At 36.6% G+C, this 15,621-nt stretch overlaps 1 protein-coding gene and 1 long non-coding RNA gene across 2 annotated transcripts in view; both read right to left on the reverse strand.

Annotated features, from left to right (window-relative positions):
- The window catches only part of LOC126971190 (uncharacterized), a 124,709-nt gene that overhangs the window by 68,069 nt on the left and 41,019 nt on the right, over positions 1-15,621 (reverse strand). The window lies entirely within an intron of this gene.
- Positions 1-15,621, reverse strand: part of LOC126971147 (ATP-binding cassette sub-family C member 4-like) — a 115,465-nt gene that overhangs the window by 65,346 nt on the left and 34,498 nt on the right. The window contains exon 2 of the mRNA XM_050817297.1: positions 2,800-3,045. Within this exon, the coding sequence (XP_050673254.1) occupies positions 2,800-3,045 (246 nt within the window). The remainder of the gene's footprint in view (positions 1-2,799; positions 3,046-15,621) is intronic.

The raw sequence follows: 15,621 nt of genomic DNA on the forward strand, positions 1-15,621 counted from the left end.
ATTTTCAAGTCTAGAGCCCACTTCCATGGCGCCACGCATATCCTTGACCTCTAGTATTGTGGAGATCTGTGGGCGGACCTTGCATCAGTCTTCACCACATGACGTGATCAAATACCTCTTACAACCATTGATGTACAATAAACAATTAGACTCACAATCACGCTCAAAAAAATGTCTGAAGTAAAACTCTGCCTTCGCGTCTATTACGGCGGCGACCGCGCTTTGAATACAACGCCATGCAATGACAAAGTGAAAAACTGAATAACTTAAAAAGGATGGAGAGTCGTATTTCAGGTAAGTGCCCCTTTAAATTAACAAAATTATGTAATTACCATGACGTTTTTTATATTACAATTTATGAAATTTCATTTTTAAAACAAAATACATTACCAACGAAGATTACATACTTTAAATTCGAATTATAATGCTATAATTGCTATAATCAAGCTTCTTATGAGCATATTCAATCAATTTTGAACATTACTGCCACGAAATAAGGTGTTAATTTGAATGAATGTTTTATTGTTATCTTTACAAGTTAATGTATACGAATATACAACGCCGCTCGGACATTTGTGACGACCTTTTATTTGGCGATTATGTGTGAGTCTGTTTGTTCATAGTACGTCAATATCTACAACACAAGAATAATGCGAGACACTAGTGGAAATACGCACTGGTATAGTTATTTATACAACTGTTGTGTAATAAGAGGTATTAAAACACGAATGTGGTAGTAGGTATCACATGAGTGTTTTAATACCTAATTATCAACAGTTGCATACAAGACTTTATCTACACCCATAAAATGAATCCTCTATAAAAGATTCTGAAACAGTTAGCTTACTGCAAACATTAAAAAAGCCAGTCCTAGTAACCATAATATAATCCAAAGGAGTGTTATTATGAAAACGGATGATATAATGTTGTACTGAATTTCATTACAACACTCGTTTGGATGATGTAATGGTTATAAGGACATTGGGTGTTTTAATGTTGGCAATAAGCTAACTGTTTTAGAATCTTTAATAGTTATTTATGCAACTGTTGTGTAATAAGGGGTATTAAAACACGAATGTGGATTCGGCTTCGCCTCGTGTGATAATAGTATCACATGAGTGTTTTAATACCTAATTATTAACAGTTGCATACAAGACTTTATCTACACCCAGAATATGAATCCTCTAAAAGATTCTGGAACAGTTAGCTTACTGCTAACATTAAAACACCAGTCCTAGTACTAACCTAATATCATTACTGATTATATTCAAATAAACTAAGTATTAATGAAACAATTATATATTTTAGTAGTAATTTACATTTTGTTTAGTGGAATTATTAAAATAGACTCGAATATAATGTTCTTTTGCAGCGTTTTAAAATGAATCGCTCATTTTTTGTAAACAAAACAATAAAAATATCGAAGAAAAATGGCGGGGATTCGAATAACCTACTTTTTTTTACGGCGAGCGACGTTCTGGTAGTGTGGAACGCGCGTAAACGAAAATGTTCTTTTTTTGAAATTCATACAGATACCATGCATCGAGCAATAAGAATGTCGCTGTCTGTTGAAACTCTTTGCGCATGAAGGGATCGAGAAAAAAACATATGAAATTCAGTACAACATTACAACACTCGTTTGGATGATGTAATGGTTATTAGAACATTGGGTGTTTTAATGTTGGCAATAAGCTAACTGTTTTTGAATTTTTAAAAGAGGATTTAAAGCATGGGTGTAGATAAAGGTACATTACGTACATTAATCGCTGACGAAAGTAGTTGATATTAACCAAAAAAGACTCGATACTTATTCACGACCTTTATGTCGACGGTTGGCATTAAGTCTTTGTGAGTTCATCGTATGCAGGTCAGTAAGTTGCTAAACCCCCGCACTGTTACCACAGCAACTGACACACGACACTATACAGTCAGTACTAAAGAATTTGTTAGTCAGTATTATTTTAAAGTGATATATATCTCTTCTGGGAGATATCACTTCTGGGATTTTGTAATCAAAATTTATGAACTATTCGGGACTTGAACCCGCGACCTCCTGGGTTCCGTCCGAGTGCTCTTTCCAACTGAGCCAATCCACCCCAATCCCAGAAGTGAGGTGTGCATATCACTGTAAAATAAGAAATTGTTTAGAAAGATTTGAAAGAAATTTGAAAGAGCGACATCTCAAGTCAATTCCTAATATGCAATTATTGGGGTTGAGCAGGTTATCAACTGTAAATTAGATCTTAGATAGAGCCACAACCTGAGAGCTGAACTAGATATACCCAGATTTACGATCCATGCGTACTCGAACGGCTGGGACAGGTGCTAAGAGCGCTCGGACGGAAAACAAGAGGTCGCGCGTTCGAGTCCCGCATCGTTCATTTTTGGTTACGAATTTAATTGTTAGCCAGTAGTACTAGTCATTAAGTACAACTTTTAATTAAGTAAGTAAGAAATTTAAGTCGGTGGAAACATTTTACGCGGAACTTTACCATTGTTATAATTATGACGGATACTCACGATATATATTTAATTAATTTGGTGCAGATATTTCGATCCAATTGCATGAATCGTGATCGCGGCTGAACTGCGGAGGCGGCGAGAAACTCTTGACAAATTGACACTTGACATTATTAGTAAATCAATATACCCACGTGGCATCTAATTCTAAATATCTGTACCAAATTAATAAAATATATATCGTGAGTACCCGTCTTAATAACTACAGTATTTTTCTCTTTGATCACATATACCATTTCGCCATCGTTATCAATAAAAATACAATACATTAGTACATACCATAATATAATAAAAAGTACGCCAACTAAGATACCACAGAGCAGATACTCCAGCCAAAAACATGATATAATTGCTCTAGACAGTGACGGTTTAATGTTTTTTTCTTTAGATCTGCGTACTTCTTCGTTCCACGCCACTTCGAGCTGGTCGCCGAGGCTACCCGAATGATCGGCTTGTCGAGCTTTCCACAAGTCATCTACGCTTAGTCCACTTTTATGTCCCTTTGCAAACAGCGGAAAGCTCCAACTGAAACAATCAAAATTATTAATTACAGTCCACTCTGACACATACATTTAGTGAAGAGACCGAACTCTTTTTGCCATCTTGCCTAAATCAAATAAAATCAGATTTAATCAATTAGGTTAAAAAAATATTTATTTATATACAAACACTCTATCGTTAAATATGCAGGACTTTTGATCCCTACACTAGGCGTAGCCATGGTTACCAATACGAAGCGAAAGTTAATCTGTGTGTGTGTGTATGTATTTAAATTATAATAAATCAATATTTACAACCTCATCATAATACAAATTATAATAATTACAATCTAATAAAGAGATGCAAAAAAAGTGCGTAACGGTTCACACGAGTAAGTTAAAAATAAAAATAAAGTTAACTAATAAAAGAAACACAAGAGTTATTGAGTAGTATCACTCCAGACAGTGTACATAAATAAAGCTATAATAAATTAAAGTAATTTAAAAACTAACTACATGAAGCACAGTTCGCAGTTCGTAGAATCAAGTAAAATAATAAAATTAAGTAATGTAGTTACTCACGTCCGTAATAAATAAATAACTTATCATAACAATACTATTATTAATTAATTACTATAATAACAAGTTATGCAAATGCTTTCACGCTTTTACCACAATACAGTACTAGAATAATACATTAACTTCATCCTAGACTCTAGAGCGCCTGACTCGACTCACGCACACATACACACGATTAACACGACCGCTAAGCAATCTTGGGAAGACAAAAGAATAGAGTGCCACGCCGTACAACGTTGGGACCAGTGGGCTTCTATTTGCACAGGATGCCGGCTAGATTATGGGTACCACAACGGCGCCTATTTCTGCCGTGATGCAGTAATGTGTAAACATTATTGTGTTACGGTCTGAAGGGCGCCCGTAGCTAGTGAAATTACTGGGCAAATGGGACTTAACATCTTGTCTCAAGGAAACGAGCGCAATTGTGGTGCCGATCAGAATTCTTGGGATTTTCAAGAATCCCGAGCGGTACTACATTGTAATGAGCAGGGCGTATCAATTACCATCAGATAAACATCCTGCTCGTCTCTTCCCTTATTGTCATAAAAAATAATACCTATATTTTTGTATGTACCAACCCTAGCGCTCCGTCCAGACGAAGTTATAAATTTCAAGGAGAACGCTGAGTTACACTACTGTTCTAATACTTGTACTGTGACTCATCGATCATCAATTTTCACACACACGTCAGCGTTACAATATATATATAGAGTAGATACTTTATTTATATATATTTTATTTTTCTCGAAATTTTTAAGAGCCGAGGGAACGCTTTTTTAAATGCATAGAAGGCATTTATTTTCTCAAAATCGATTCCTGTAGACACTACTACCGCTTCGGAAACAAATTGCGCACTGAGAGAGAAGAAGAGGCGCAAAAAACACTCCCAGCATTCTTTTCTTTTGCGCTTAATATAAATCGGACTAAGACTGAGATCTTTAGAGCGTATTATGGTCAGACTTTACTTATGTTATACTTAGCTGAGGGTAAGATTAGCATAATCTTTGACTTCGTTTTAATAATCATTTAAGGTGACACTAAATACCAGCGACCTTGAGCGATATGCCAATATTTTCAAAATTCTTGGGTAGAAAACAGTTTATATGCTTACAATCCTCGTTATTCACTACTAATCTGAATAAATGAACCTACACAAAAAGTACAAGCTATAAGAATAACTTTTCTGAGAGAAGTAGGAAAAAAATGCGTCACGCCATGCCAAAAAACTTGTTTAGCTTCAAAGAAAAGTGGTAGTTCAAAAAGGCTCGACAGTGTTAACTATAACCAACAGCAATCATAAGCAACCTACAAATAAGACTTAAGGATATGTGTAACAGGATTAAGTAGTGTTCATCGCTGGAAATGCTATAATTTCACCAAAAAACTTGTCTAAAAACACCATGTTTGCGTGTTTTCTGCTTACTCTTCGCCTTGATATCTGAAAATATGCTGAGCTTAAGCTATGACAGCCCAATGCAAAAGTCAAGTTCGTGTTTTATCACACTCAGCTGAGTTTAACGTAAGTATGGTCTGAGCAAAGGTCTGATAAAAGTCTAAGTACGTTCTATAGATTTTTTTTTATGAAAATAAGGGACGAGACGAGCAGGACGTTAAGCTGATGGTAATTGATACGCCCTGCCCATTACAATACCTGCCCCTCAGGATTCTTGAAAAAAACCTCACAAATTCTGAGTGGCACTTCAACGCCTCGTTTGCCCAGTAATCTCATTCCCAACGGCGCCCTTCAGACCGAAACACAGTAATGCTTGCTTACATTACAGCTTCTCGGCAGAAATAGAAGCCGTTGTGGTACCCATAATCTAGCCGTCATCCGGTGCAAAGGAGCCTCCCACTGGTATTGATGATAGAGAGATAGTTGCGTGCAGCTAGGTTAAATAAACTTAAATAATGACAACTATTTCGGCTGTCCCACGCGGAAATGCTGCCAGTATTCTTGATACACTTCCTCGTAGTGACAGTTTTAACAAATATAGTTAAAAGCGTTGAAGCTAGATAATAATAATAATTTAACTACATAAAAACCTGGCATAGTAGTTCATGATAACTTGTTTCGCAAACGTCGGGAGTTGGCCAGGTGCGGGGGGAGAATAGGATTGGCTAGTTTATGGGTATCTAAAACAATAATCTTAGTATAGGTACTTATCACTACATATTATATACCTAATAAAGTCCTCCGCCGCGTCTGTTCGCGATAAATCCAAAATCTACTGCACCGATTGTCGTGCTTTCACCAATAGATAGCGTGGTTCTCCAAGAAGGGCTTGGTCACGGACTAGTAAAAAAGTAAGGACTCCGTGTCACCTTACATAACAGTGTAGCACCAAAACAAGACGATTAACGTGTAAATACATAGAGCCCCACGCACACACTTACACTACTACAGGCCGATAGGCGGCCATTATGCGAATTGTCATCGTCTGTGATAGATCAGTTTGCGTCTCAATTAAATATTTTAAAAATGCCGTCATGCGTTGTGAAAAAGTGTAAAAACGATACTATATAAGTATTTGTGGCCATATATGATTATTTAAGGGAGAAAAAATTGTGTAACTAGTATCCCCCGTAACCGCACACACACTAGCATAACGGTGCTTCACTTGCTAATATCACGGCACGGAGTCCATCTTTTTTTACTCGTCGGTAGGCTTAGTAAATGATTTGTTAAGTTTTGTATGCATTAACGATATTTTTTGTCTTATCGAATCTATTTGTTTTCTCTTCTTTCTTTTGTAACTCTTTTTTACTTGTATTATTCTGTGTGGTTTGTTTTAGTTATTAAAAAATTTTTATTCATTCAGATAATTACAAACATATATAATACGGTATTGAAACCATGGGGCATAGCTAGTTCTTTTTATATGGGCATTAATACACCTACCAATGAAATATACATTGGTAATTTGATGCTAAGTATAGGCCGAGACAGTACAATCTATTCGATCAGTGAAGCCTCAAGGTTGTTTAAGCTCTTAACTTACGCAATGGTGTTTCAACATAAAACACTATTTTATTAGTTAAGTTTATATGTTAGTTTCACAAATTCATCTTTTAATATATAAAATTCTCGTGTCGCGGTGTTTGTTACCAAACTCCATTGTAACGGCTTGACCGATTTTTTATGAAACTTTGTGTGCATATCGGGTAGGTCTGAGAATCGGCCAACATCTATTTTTCATACTCCTAAGTGATAAGGGTGACCCACCCCTAAATATTTTTTTGATATTTTTTTTTACATTTATTTTATTATGATTCAGCATTAAAAATACATACAACATCGAATTTTCACCGGTAAAGTAATTTACGGACGATTATTTTACGTTATAACGTCATAAGAAAACATCTTTTTATTTGATCATTTCATCATCATCAGCCAAAAGACGTCCACGGCCGGACAATGGCCTCCCCCAAAGATTTCCACGACGATCGGTCCTGCGCTGCCCTCATCCAACGTATTCCGGCGATCTTGACCAGATCGTCAGTCCATCTTGTGTGGGGCCTACCAACACTGCGTCTTCCGGTACATGGTCGCCATTAGAGGACTTTACTGCCCCAAAGGCAATCTGTCCGTCGAACTATCAGCCCTGCCATCTGCCACTTCAGTTTCGCACGATCATTTATATGAGTCATAATATTTATTTAGTCAAAGTGATAACATAAACTATTATTACTGCACTCGCCGACCGATGCTATAATTTTAATAATCAAAGAACAAGATGCGTCGCAAGCCGAACGCTTAGGCCGATCGTGTCTTTCTATCGCTTGTTCTGCGCTCTCGCTTGCACGCTCGGCTCATGCGGAACGTGAATTTTCGTGCGTGCAGGCGGCGTTCGTCGATTTATAAGACGTAATCACATCAAAAAACGGGCACTTCGATGAGCTATTGAACTCTTTGCGTATTATTTAAATCTATTTCAGTCACAAGCGTAAAGGCCGAAGGAGTTTTCTCAACCGCAGATGACACACATTCCGAGCAGTCTGGCAGACGAATTTAATATTTGTTATTTTCTTCCTAAGCATTTGTTTCATACAATAACAACTCATCTTATGCAATTACCTACACTTGCACAATCCCGCAAACACTGAGATTATAAATAACCTGTTGGATGCCCTAACGACAAGCTTGTAATAGATTCAATTAAAATTCGTACCTGTAGGGAAATGTCTTCGATAAGCGATATACACGCACGTTGAGATAACGAGTTTTATGCATGCGAAAAGCTGAGCGGTGGATTTAATTTGGATGAAATGTATGAGGTTTTACTTTATCTCAATCTAGCAGATATCTTTACCTTTACGATCTACATAAGCACGAGATTGCAGTAATAATGAATCAACTCCTTTGTGCTAATACGTACAAGCCTGTCTCGACGTCATGTCGCTAAATGTGTATTGGCTGTTACAAAGTCAAGATGTTGAAGCCAAAGCACGCATATTTAAATAACAAAAGTGCTAATCTGATAAAAATTCGCTAAGTAAGTAGAAAAATCAACGAGATCGAATCATTAATGAGGAAATCCGTAAAAGAACCAAAGTCACCGATATAGCCCATTGATTGGGAAACTGAAAGGCGGGGGGCAGGGCATAGAGCTCGGCGGACAGATGGCCGTTGGGGCAGTGAAGTCCTCGAATGGCGATCATGTACTGGAAGACGCAGTGTTGGGAGGAGGCCCTCTACAATATGCACCGATGATCTGGTCAAAATCGCATACAGGAATACATTGGATGAGGGCAGCGCAATACTAATCATCGTCTAGATCTTTGTGGTAGGCCTTTGTCCAGCAGTGAACGTCTTCCAGATGACATGTACCTAAGTAGCAAAATAATGAAAGTAGTAGATATAACCTATGCCATTCATACAACTACCAAGACGAAATGCAGCGAATCTGTATAACCGAAACGTCGCGGGCAGAAGACGCACCGCTCTCCTTCATACCGCACCCCCTCGCACATCCGTCTAGCCGCGGAGTTGACGGCCAGCGGCCACGCACCAATACACTCGAGTAGTTTTTCTTTATTTCGCAATTTCACTTTTGAATCGGTTTTTGTTCACTTTTATGGATTTTACTTTCTCTGCGTGTAGTTCGTAATTCATAACCTAACATTAAAAGAGCGTCGAAGAGTCGAACGCGCCCATGACGGTTTTCGTATCACCAAGTAACATAATTTAAAAGTTCTTTAGTAATAATATTTGAGTTAATTGAATGAAAGATAAATTTCTGTTTACGATTTATGACGTACCTATTAAAAAAACTACTTACTTACTAGATCTCATTCAAACCAATTTCGGTGGAAGTTTGCTTGGTAATGTACATCATATATTTTTGTTAGTTTTATCATTCTCTTATTTGGAAGTTACAGGAGGGTAGGCACACTTTTTACCACTTTGGAAGTGTCTCTCACGAAAACTTATTAAGTTAAGAAAAAAGTTACTGTGATATACGGACGGAGAGACAGACAGACAGACATGGCGAAGGTATTCCTTATAGTGGCCCAACCGTTTCGGAGTTAATCCGGAACAATATTTAAAAATTTGCTCAAGCACCGTGTGTATGCTGTGTATGAATGTTTATATTTTATAGTCCGGTTATATATGTTATATATATGTGTAAAAAATGAGTCAATATTATTATTATATTATATTCAAACACATCGAAGCAATATTTATATAGAACGCCTAAAACGTTCAGGCAGTGTATGAAATATTATTTATTTTGTTCTTTGGCAAAGTATTTAGTATGTATAAAGTACGAGAAACATACTAAAATTATCATTTTAATATTGAAACCAAGAACAGTTATCTTGTATAATAATTGATTGTCTTTCTGCGGGACATAAAATTTAATAATGTTTGACAGTTTAGGGCTTAGGCCATAATGTAAGGGTAATAAGCATTTTTTTTATGGTATAGGAGGACAAACGAGCGTACGGGTCACCTGTTGTTAAGTCATCACCGCCGCCCACAATCTCTTGCAACACCAGAAGAATCACAGGAGCGTTGCCGGCCTTTAAGGAGGGTGTACGCGCTTTTTTTGAGGGTACCCATGTCGTATTGTCCCGGAAACACCGCACAAGGAAGCTCATTCCACAGCTTTGTAGTACGTGGAAGAAAGCTCCTTGAAAACCGCACTGTGGAGGAGCGCCACTATTTGCACTCTATTTTAAAGGTGACACGGTGCGTTTAAAGTATACGCCTAACAACGCGACAATACCTTAGCTGGAAATTTTTATATAGTAAAATTTGATTTTTATTAAAGACAAGCTGACCCGGCAAACGTTGTTTTGCCATATAAATTATTTTTAGAGTTAAACCGTTTCTTGGACATTGCAACATTACTAAAATAGCCTAAGTTACTCCTTATTACATCAGCTACCTGCCAATAAAAGTCCCGTCGAAATCGGTCCGGCCATTTCAGAATTAGCCGGAACAAACGACAGACAGATAGACTAAAATTGTAAAAAATTTTATTTTGGTGTATGTACCGTATATATATTCCTATACATGTAGTAAAAAACGGTTATTTCAATATTACAAACAGACACTCCAATTTTATTTATATATTTAGATCATTGAACTTAAACGTCAATCAGTAGGAAAATAAATTTAAAATGCAAGTTATTTTAGTTCAGTGTGAAACGAATTAATTAAAATGTTGCCTGTTCACAACGCGACGGTAGATTTATTGTTTCTTATTATCAAAAACGAGTTACTGATGTCGTGAGGAAATTGATTATTAATCAAAGTTCAATATCAAGACCGTTGAGGCGAAATTAATCTCACGGATATCGAATATTCCTATTCGGCGGAGTTCTCATAGAAAACATTATATTGACGACCCCTATAGCCCAGTGGTTAGTGACCCTGCCTACTGGACTAGAAGTCCCGTGTTCGAATCGCGGTAGGTGCAAGCATTTTATTATATATATATTATTTGTATTTGTTGTTTTTGTATGTATGTTTATATAAGTATGTTGTATTAAATGTATCGTTATGTTGTACGCATAGTACAGGCTATGCCTAGTTTGGGGCAAGATAATTTGTATATAAGTGAGTCAATACTTATTTATTTATTATGTTATAATAGCGCATTCCAGCTGCTATTTCTTCACACAAATGTGAAGTCCCTAATTTCTTCCGTGATAATGCCTCTAGCGGAATAATTTCTTTAAATCGCCATGAGCCGGAAGACGTCTACTGCTGGATAAAGGCGTCCTCCATAGATGTCCACGAAGATCGGTCCTACGCTGCCCTTATCCAATGTATTCCGGCGATCTTGACCAGATCGACGGTCCATCTTGTACCTATCAATACTTTGTCTTCCGGTACTTGGTCACCATTCTAGGACTTTACTGCCTCAGCGGCCATCTGTCCGACGAACTTTGTGCCCTGCCCACTACCATTTCAGTTTCGCAATCGTTTGGACTATGTCGGTGACTTTGCTTCTCCTACGGATGTCCTAATTTTTTAAATAAAATTAGGGTATTCAAAACACATGACAAGGATGTACCGATACCTCTCATCCGCCTTCATCGCCAGATCAGATCGATCTTATAATTATCTTTAGAATCCTTTTAAGGCCGCTGAACTATATAATATGCTGACCTATAAAGTTGAGATGGCCATTGACATCATATAATATATTCTGTATGTATAATTTATTGATGCAAATAGCAATAAAACTGCTTATGTAATTTGCAAACTTATAAAATTCTCAATTAGTGATTTAATGGGATCTATAACATGTACCAACTTTATAATGAACTAGCGGTTACCCGCGACTTCGTCTTCATTCACCAGTGTATCCATATAAGTTGGTGTATCAATACGGCCATATGAATATTTATATGTATACATAACAATCATAATTATAAAAGGTATCTCTCATCGTTAAGGCAGCGTTCGTAATGCTATAAATAAATGGTCGGATTTGGCACGGCCGGACCATCTGACAGGACGGTGGCCGCCTCGCACCACTAGGTCCAGTAGGTCTACTCGCAATATCGACAAAGATATATTCTGAACGATACGATAATAATACGAATATATCGCACCTACCCTACTCTAACAAATGTTCGTATTCCATATCGTTTGTACAACATCGTAACCATAGACTAATATTTTGATTTTTTTACGATGTTAGAGTGAATGAATTATGCGCAAACTATGTATAATCTGTGCTATGTCGCTGCTAAGTGTCAAAAGTCAAAACATAGCTCAGGCGCTTAGAACCATGCCAGACTCTGCACCACCAATTTGGTATAATTTACACATAATGTAAGTGTTATGAAAATATGTAATAAATATAATATGACCATTGAATAAATAATACAAAACTTGCGGATAGTAAAATGTAAAAAAAAGTAACTCAACCCTTCTCGTCGACTTCCTATTTCTCAGGCGGCCATTTGCATTATTTCTACGCATAAACGATCAACAAAATGACTTAAATGAGCTAGTAATAAAAAAATCCTGTTGAATAGTAAATCACATATAATTATTTCAATAATATTTATTAAGTATGTATATTGTATGGCAAATATATCTATACAACTTGAAACGATATTAGCATCGACAGCTTAAAAGGTGTCGTTGAGATTATCGTAAAAGTGACGTTTGATCATTTGTGAATCTCGAATATTCGTCTCTGACATTTTCAACTAAGAGTAATAATATCGAACAATGTTTCGTTCGTTCAATCATCGTTTTCACATTGATTACGATGTAACTAAGAGTAGGATTCGACACGACTAATGCCACGATTTATCGAATATCGATTTTAGGAGTAGGCCCCCAGTGTCGTACTCGGTATATGACAAACCATCGAATTAATTATGTCATATACCGAGTCCGATGGTTCGGCCTTACGAAATCCGACCATATTGTAGTTAGGCATTACTCTTTATAATATGATTAGTATAGATTGGTGCAATACACAATGGAATTATGTCGAGGTAACAAATAAAAAAATATAGCCTCCTTTTTTTGATGTCGGTAAGTCTTTTTTTTTTACAACTTTAACACAAAATAACTTGCCCCAAACTAGGCATAGCCTGTACTATGGGTACAAGACAACGATATATTTAATACAATATACTTACTTAAACATACGTAAATACATATAAACATCCATGACTCGGAAACAAACATCCATATTCATCATATAAATGATTGCACCTACCGGGATTCGAACCCGGGACCTCTAACTTAGTAGTCAGGGTCACTAACCATTCAGCCATATGGGTCGTCTAATCTATAAAAACTAAATAATATTAGTGCAGGTACTCTTGTCAAGTGCATAATATACACATGTTAATATATCACAGAACAGAAAAAACTAGTTTTTCTGTTCTGTGTTAATATATCGTGTTTAAGTATAAAATAGTACAAGAAAGCAAATATTTAAATGTAGAAGGTAATAATTTGGTTCAAGGTCATGTCATTAACGCTGAGGATAAAATAAAGGTCGATAACCTTGACCCAACGATTACGCGTACGACTTGTATGTACCGAGTATCGCTAAAGATGTGATATTATTTTAATACGTGACTTCCATTTTGTTTATGTGGTAAAATGGGGATTATATCGGATTTAATAACATTATTATTACATAGCCCAAATGATTGCGGAGCTGAAGTGGCAGTGGGCAGGGCACATAGTTCGACGGAGAGATGGCCGTTGGGGCAGTAAAGACCACGAATGGCGACCACGTACCGGAAGATGCAGTTTTGGTAGGCCCCCCACAAGATGGACCGACGATCTGGTCAAGATCGCCGGAATACGTTGGATGGGGACAGCGCAGGACCTATCGTCGTGGAGATCTTTGGGGGAGGCCTTTGTCCAGCCGTGGATGTCTTTCGAAGTAAATTTATTTAAAATTTCAAAGTTTTTACTTTATCTCACCATTGTCTCTACAGAATTACATGACAGGGAGAAGTAATTTTAACTTGGAGTAACTTTATTATTAATAAGATAGAAAATAATGAGAATTGCGAATATAAACCTCAATATTGTTCAAATGAATTAAATGAAATAGGTACCCACTGTTTAATATCAGTCTTTGACTGACCTCTAAAATAAAATAAATTACCTAAATTTACTTATAACGAAATATAAAAGATTTTGTAAGAAAATATTTAATTACACAAGAAAAACATATACTTAATTAAATAATAGTTGATTATTAATGTTTCTCTTTGTTGGTAAAATACCATAAACTTCAAAGATGTTGTAAAGATTAAATTTTTTAAATTTTTTTGTGAACCGTACTTTGTTTTAAAGTATATCTTTAAAAATGTTGAAAGATCTCTTTTTTTGTGATAATAAGGGACGAGCAGGATGTTCAGCAGATGGTAATTGATAAGCCCTGCCCATTACAATGCAGTGCCGCTCAGGATTCTCGAAAAACACAAAAATTCTGAGCGCCACTACAATTGCGTTCGTCACCTTGAGACATAAGATGTTAAATCTCATTTGCCCAGTAATTTCACTAGCTACGGCGCCCTTCAGACCGAAACACGGTAATGTTTACACATTGCTTTTTTTTTATGGAATAGGAGGACAAACGAGCGTACGGGTCACCTGTTGTTAAGTGATCACCGCCGCCCACAATCTCTTGCAACACCAGAGGAATCACAGGAGCGTTGCCGGCCTTTAAGGAAGGAGTACGCGATTGTTTTGAAGGTACCCATGTCGTATCGTCCCGGAAACACCGCACAAGGAAGCTCATTCCACAGCTTTGTAGTACGTGGAAGAAAGCTCCTTGAAAACCGCACTGTGGAGGACCGCCACACATCCAGATGGTGAGGATGATATCCTAACTTGTGGCGTGTCGTGCGAAGGTGGAATACTGCTTAAAGGCAGAAATAGGCGCCGTTATGGTACTCATAATCTAGCCAGCATCCCGTACAAACGAGCCTCCCACTGGTGACTGTAGTGGTGGTGGATCAACGTACATATAAATTGGAAAACCGAAAATAAAATAGAATGAAATAACATTATATTTATGATAGTATACTTTCAATCGAATTTTAAAAGGTGAATGTTGTCAATCCAAGCGTATTTATTTACTTTTGTGAGCATAAAAATGTTTGTTCGAAACACAAATAATGTTAAAGCTCTATTATTGAAAGCATTCTGCCAGGATTTTAAGATTAAGGATTGGTCTCCGCTGCGCTCCAACTAGATACCACTTCCTTACAACAAAAGCTTTTTTATTACGGCAACTATTAGATACTTACCAAACCTTAAACTAACAAATTTAGAATTTCGCTTTTGTTTATGTTGTCCGCTCTGTGTCATATAGGTAATGCTATAGGTAGGGATGCAATATATTATTATTATAATAATGTAATCTTATATATAAAATTCTCATGTCGCGGTGTTTGTAGTTGAACTCCTTCGAAAAAATTAAAAAAAAAAGTCAAAAAATAAATAAAAAAAAAATCGTGTGGACCACCCTTAACATTTAGGGGGATGAAAAATAGATGTTGTCCGATTCTCGGACCTACCCAATATGCACTCAAAATTTCATGAGAATCGGTCTAGCCGTTTCGGAGGAGTTCAAATTTTAACACCATGACAAGAGAATTTTATATATTAGATTAGATATACAAGAATTGCTCGTTTAAGGATATAAGTTAATATATATATTAAGACACATAATAGCTTTAAGGGTAAATGTATACACTTCTACAATAAAGTCCCAGCCACTGTTCAGGCATTATGATATGATATGATAAAATGGCTCTGTCGTAAATCCTATTACTCCACTGCTGAATATCTAAATGATCGGACAGCCTGGGACTAGATTGTGATTATTTTATAGCGACAGTACAATATTGTATATTTTTATTGAAAAGAGCGCATAAAAAAAGAATGCTGGGAGAGTTTCTTGCGCCACTTCTTCTCTCTCAGAGCGCCATTTGTTTCCGAAGCGGTAGTAGTATCTAGTAGTATAAGAAATGACAACAAAAAGAATTCTAAAGGAATCAATTTTGAGAAAATAAATGCCTTTTTATACAATTT

Source organism: Leptidea sinapis, chromosome 23, assembly GCF_905404315.1.
Source record: "Leptidea sinapis chromosome 23, ilLepSina1.1, whole genome shotgun sequence".
In the NCBI taxonomy this organism is placed as follows: Eukaryota; Metazoa; Arthropoda; class Insecta; order Lepidoptera; family Pieridae; genus Leptidea; species Leptidea sinapis.